This window comes from Squalius cephalus (genome assembly GCF_949319135.1).
Source record: "Squalius cephalus genome assembly, chromosome: 9".
Lineage (NCBI taxonomy): Eukaryota > Metazoa > Chordata > Actinopteri > Cypriniformes > Leuciscidae > Squalius > Squalius cephalus.
In genome coordinates this window covers 14,704,897-14,710,782 of record NC_137130.1, presented here as the reverse complement: position 1 = coordinate 14,710,782, position 5,886 = coordinate 14,704,897, and the positions used below count along the sequence as shown (strand labels likewise).

Below are 5,886 nucleotides of genomic sequence, written 5' to 3'. Positions count from 1 at the left end.
ACTCTTTGAAACTGTAATGGCTGCCCTCTCTTTTGACGCTTGTCATCTAATGATGCTATATGTGCTGTCAGTAGCATGCATACATTTGTAGAGCGGAAACTACCTCTTAGCTATCCATAGACGCTAGCTTTACATGTTGCTGTGAAGTCTCAGACAGTCTTAGTGTACATAAACCTTCATTCTTCTGCTGTATATTTGTCCTTTGTCCCTGCAGGTTTATAACTGAACTCTTTTAATGAAATATACATGGACACTGCAGCTGTTGTAAATAATTAACTTTGTTCTTCCAGATTATTTCTTTATGAGTGCATAGTTCTTTTCATTTGTTCCTGAAAATGCAAGCAAAAATGCTTAAAATAACACCACGACCACTTCAGGTAATATCACAGTGACTTTAAATTTAAAAGCACGCAAAAACTTGCTGAAATTCTCATTTTTACAAAATATATTAAGTACATTATTTCAATATATTATTTAAATTATCCGTATAACTTACATACGTATCTTTATTATAATACTTAAACTGAGTCACAGTCACATAGACACATATAATATGGTAACATTAAATGTCTTGCAACAATGTTTGCATTTTGTAATCCGTAAACCCATAGATTTACAACACAAGGTAATTGTGGACCTTACAAACTATGTCATGAAGATGAATTATGGTGGCACAAAGACTAACAAAGAGAACGCTATGGCTTTGGTTAGGTGCATCACATTAAGCATGTGCATTTGCCTAACCATTACATCTAGATTATTAGCCTCTTATATTACATTACATAAACTTCCTGAGGACACATTTCAGCTGCTCTTTCATCGTACATATTTCCCATTAACAAGATAATGCTCACTGAAAATTTTCCACACAGTAGAGTGATCATTAACATGGTTTAAACCGGTATTTATGTATTTGAATGAGCAAAAGGTGGCTCGAACGGGTGCAGGTGGCGCTTTAAGCGGCATAGAAACACCTACGTGAAGCCAATACAAAGGATTGCGGCTTACGCTAAGAAGTGAATACAAAAGATTTAGCCGAATGATCCTTTCTTAAGCGGAAAATCTGGAAAACTAGTCAAATATCAATGAGGTCATCACCGCTTTCATCACTTTCCACTGTCAGTTGACGAGTCCACCACTTTTTGACTTCAGACCCCGAGGAGGCCTCGTCACTCACAGGGTTCATCTTACACACCATGGACTTCACACTTGTGCGGCCTGCGGGAGAAACACAGGACTGTGATGTGAGTCACGGGTTAACCAGCCACACACACACACACACGGCAATTTGCAGAATACTAATTACATGGAATATTAAACGATAAACAAGTCTTTATTTACCAACCCCTTTCAAAGAAACATGGGAAGCAGGGCCTAAAACAAACTTTTTGCCAAACTGACTTAAGAAAATTTACCAGAAATAAATGTTTTTTACCTACCACGAAATCGAATTAATTTGTATTAGAATAAAATTTGTATTTGATTATTTTCTTTGAATCAAATTAAAAACACAGACAGCAGCAGGAATATTAGGCTTCTGTTACTTTAAGAGTGAATGCACGGATCCAATATGCTGATACATGTTTTCTCTCTCAACTAGGATTCTTGCCAAGATTGGCCATTTTGTTTGAACATGTCTGTTCAAACGTAAGAAGACGTGAAAGAGAGCTCAATTCAGTATTCATGTGCTGTCTGAACACACAGAGAAACAAATTGAGTTCCCTTTCGTGTCTTCTCGCACTTCCTTCTGTCCCGAGTGTTGTTCACGTTTGTTCCTGTTCTCACAACATTGCATTGTTAGAATTCATAAAAATGTTACCAGCGATTGACACCGTTTCATTAACTCGCCAACACCGGATTTGTACTCGCATTTGGTGCTTGGCGTGTGTTAATTTTAGGCCCTGATAGGAAGACATTTGATAAATTGTTTATGCCAAAACAATTTGGTACAAACAAATATATTTTATATGTGCTGCAATTTTCATGGTTATATATTTATATTAAATCATTTGTAATAACTTATAATGTATATTTAAAATATAATAATTTTTATTTTTACATTTTGAACATATATTTTTAAAGTTTGTTATTTCAATATAACATTTAAATGAGTCTTATAACTTATGCATATTTTTTATAATACCTAAACATCTGGAAAAGTCTCTGTCATACAGACATATACTATGGTGACATTAACTGTGTTGCCATAATGTCTGCAATTGTTTTTTTTATCATGTTATTTTTTCTCATTTGTAAGCTGCTTAGGATAAAATCAATCATTTTGTAAATGTAACAAGCATGTGTAATAGTAAAAGTGTATAAAGTTTGGTATAGACCTGCAGGTAGTCGCCACTGTCCCAGCTTCCTCTGGGGTCGGTCGGCGGAGTCCTGTCGGTAGCCGCTGCGGTCTGACAGGGTGGGGCTCAGTAAGGTTTGAAGGCCACTGTTCTGCTGGGTCAGGACCAGGAAAATCATTTGAAATCATTTCATTAGAATGAAGACTCAACGACACACACAATCTTTCAAGAATAGACACTGGTAAGGTTACCTCTGGCTGAGTGGGATTGTCATGGTTATGTGCGTTGGTGTCCTCACTGGGGACGGTGGTCTCAATGCTGGGAGGGTTGAGCAGGCGGCGGAGATCCTGCTGTTGGCTCTCTCTCAGACTGAGAATGATGCTACATGACTGCTGCTGTTTCTGAAGAAGGAAGGTGATGTCAGTGTTTTCATTCAGTTCATCCTGCATGTCTAATATCAGGATCTATCGCAGTGCCAGTATGCCGATATGGGACTAATTCTATTGCACAATGACAATAAAGGAAATTGAGCTGAATATGCCATCAGTGATCCTATCAGTGGATCTGTGTGAGTTTTATAGCCTTGACTCTGGCCATGTTCATTTCCTACTCAAATCAGATTTCTTTTCGAGAAGAGATATCAAAGTTCTTTTCAAGAAAAGTCAGTTCACTCTGTGGCTATATATGCAATGCCTCCAGGCAGCTATTTTGGGCATGCAATTCTTACAACAGTGAGTGTTTGACATGGTAATGGATACGTTGATATGTTTGGTCTTGGCGGAAAAGATCTGCTACGCTGCTTCTGCATTTATGGGACTTTCTACTGCCAATACATACATGACACGCAGCTGTAAGCATAGAACACATGCTGCTAACATACAATATAGCATACCCATAACCCATAGCAGATCTATACCGGTGGAGTTGGGGAAGGTGGAGGGTTTCTGAAAGAGTGCTGCACTGCTACATCAAATGCTGTCTGAATATTTGAAGGTTGAGCAGCGAGCTCATTGGCTACTGATACAGCAGGAACCAATCAGCTGTGCTCTATAGAGAATGACGTGACTGCAACCAGATTGAGTAAAGGACTTTGTATTAATCTCAAAAAACTGCTCGACAAACTCGAATTTTAATAACATTTTAAATTTGCAACAAAATCTGTCCCAATTAATGTAGTTTCTTATGCTCAAATAGTGTAACAAATATCTCAGGTTGGTCCAGCGAATGTGCATGTGCAGTTCCAAGCTCAGGACATTGATTGTTTCTAACAACATTTGCAGTGACACGATTGGCTCTTTTATTTAGAAGATGGGACTTATTCTGCCGTATTACAAATTGCACTTTATCCCATTCAGAGTAATATGAATGAACAGTATTGGTACATATTCAGTCTTTGGTGATATTTACTGCTGCACAAGCTGGAAAAAGTTTTACTGATAAAGGTTACATTAATGTCAAGGTGTGGTTTATTTACATAAATATTGCATGAATTCTCAAACTGACTGGTCCCACTGCATATCAGATTTATTTCCACATATTAAAGTGGGCCAGATTGAAATTGGCAATGTCAGATTCAATGTGAAATCAGATTTGGGCCACGTTGATATGTAGAGTGAATGGAGTCATTGTCAAACCGCTGAACTGTTTTCAGTTAAGTCGGGTAAATGTCATGACTCTCAGGAGTGTGAGAGCCATGGTGTTTGTGTTTGTGTGGACTCACGGCTCGTATGCGTTTCAGGCACTTCTTTAACCACATGCGGATGGTTTGTTTGGCCACCTCCTCCTCTATAGTGTATTCAAGCTGCTCTCGCGCCAACAGCTCCTCCAGCTGAAGACTCTTCCGGATATCAACCGAGCGGTATGACAACATGCTGAAACATACATGATCAACGATTTTAAACAGACTACAGAACAAGCTTAGGGACCAATATGAACAACATAATAGACCAAATTGATTGACCCTTTCAGGTTTTGTTCTCTTTGGGCTGGGGAAGAAGATTAGAGTTTTGATAGTAACTCTATTACAAAATAGGACATTTTGATTTATCATAATATGAAAATGTGCTCTAATAAATACCACAGTTCTTTCTAACCTCAGTACATCATGGAAGGTGACATCTCCTCCATTGTGCAGACGCTCCATCTCGTAGCACATGTGTTTGAAGAGAAGCTTATCTTTGTCCAGGTCAACTTCCAGACGACCTCTCAGCAGACGGAGCAGAAACTTCACCCGAGAGGTTGGAATCACTCCCTGTATCAAAATCATCCAGACCTATTGCTGACGTTGGTTTCAGAAAACTTCATATATCATCATAACAGTAAATACCTGCTCAAACATGAAAAAAAAAAAAAGCTAAGCACTGCAAGAAAATGATCAGACTATCGCTCTGTTCCTAGTGGGCTGTCTATCTAGACAGCATTTTAAGGGATCAAAGGCACGTTCCTTTTATTAAATTCTAAGGAAGCATCATATGTATCCTTAGAGTAGGCAATCCCAGAATGCTTTGTGATAAATTATGAATGGTGAAATAGAAATAGCAATATTCATTATAAATTAAAGTAAAAAAAAATAAAAATGACTTTTGGTTTCGTCCAAAATAGTTTTGTAGGACCAAAATCACTGACCGAAACAGTGACATTTAATTAGCACTTCTCTGCTGATGCGTTTTGACTGTTTCAGTGTCAGTGTGCTACAGCAGGTAAACATGTCAGACATTTGACCATGCCCAAAAAGGATGCTAGAGTAGCAATAATGTAAAATCTGTTTGGCTGAAATATCGAGAGGCCGGCAGCTTGTTGTCGAAGAACTTTACTATGGTTCAATTTATCACAAGAGAACAAGACATTATTTTCGGTTTCAGTTTGCCTATGCAGAGTTACAAATCAGCTTTGTGAGGTTCCATCACAGTCAGGATGATTCCGAAGCAGATCACTGGATTTTGGATCAGAGCTCATGTCTCTAATTATGGACCTAGTCCTTCCTGTGCTCAGCTGTTACAGTCTTATGGTTTCAAGTGTTTCTAGCTGATCCCAGCTTGACTCATTAAGGCCAGAAAATGACTGGTGTGCCTCATTTAACTCATATACACGAGCAGATATTACTAATCCTACGGGGGGAGGTCAAATCTACACGCACTTCTCTCTGCTGCTCTCAATAAGGCTGTTTCCACCTAATGAAGATGACAGCTCAACACCTCTCACTATCTGTGACAGGCAGTAATAACCTCCAATTACTCTGGAGGTGAGAATGTCGATGCGTGTGATTCATTCATTTGCAGCTTCAGAGCCAGTGCGGAGAGCACACATGGGTATTAACTCAAAATCATCCCCACTGACAGCCGCTGATCACAGGCACGTCCCCTCCTCCTCACCTCCCGCTTGTCATCCACCATGTTCCAAATGATCTGGAAGTGACGCAGGTCGTTGTAGCTTAGCAACTGGTCCTCCTCGGTAGAGTAGAACAAAGAGAAATTCTCCACAATGATAGCTGAGGGGGAGATAAAGTGATTAGGGTTGGGTTAGCTTTCAGCTAGGCTCTCAGTGCTTGAGTATAAGGTTGAAAACACTCTAAATAAGTGTGCAAATGCAT

At 39.1% G+C, this 5,886-nt stretch overlaps 1 protein-coding gene across 6 annotated transcripts in view; it reads right to left on the bottom strand.

Moving 5' to 3' along the window:
- Positions 1 to 5,886, bottom strand: part of nalcn (sodium leak channel, non-selective) — a 116,776-nt gene that overhangs the window by 2,856 nt on the left and 108,034 nt on the right. For 3 of the 6 annotated variants that reach the window (XM_079881241.1, XM_079881243.1, XM_079881246.1), the window contains 6 exons: positions 5,669 to 5,784; positions 4,391 to 4,548; positions 4,018 to 4,168; positions 2,549 to 2,698; positions 2,337 to 2,451; positions 380 to 1,218 (listed from right to left, as the gene is read on the bottom strand). In XM_079881241.1, the coding sequence (XP_079737367.1) occupies positions 1,076 to 1,218; positions 2,337 to 2,451; positions 2,549 to 2,698; positions 4,018 to 4,168; positions 4,391 to 4,548; positions 5,669 to 5,784 (833 nt within the window). In that variant the 3' untranslated portion in view covers positions 380 to 1,075. Of the gene's footprint in view, positions 1 to 362; positions 1,219 to 2,336; positions 2,452 to 2,548; positions 2,699 to 4,017; positions 4,169 to 4,390; positions 4,549 to 5,668; positions 5,785 to 5,886 lie in introns of those variants that run through there. The other 3 variants (XM_079881242.1, XM_079881244.1, XM_079881245.1) reach the window with 2 other exon arrangements.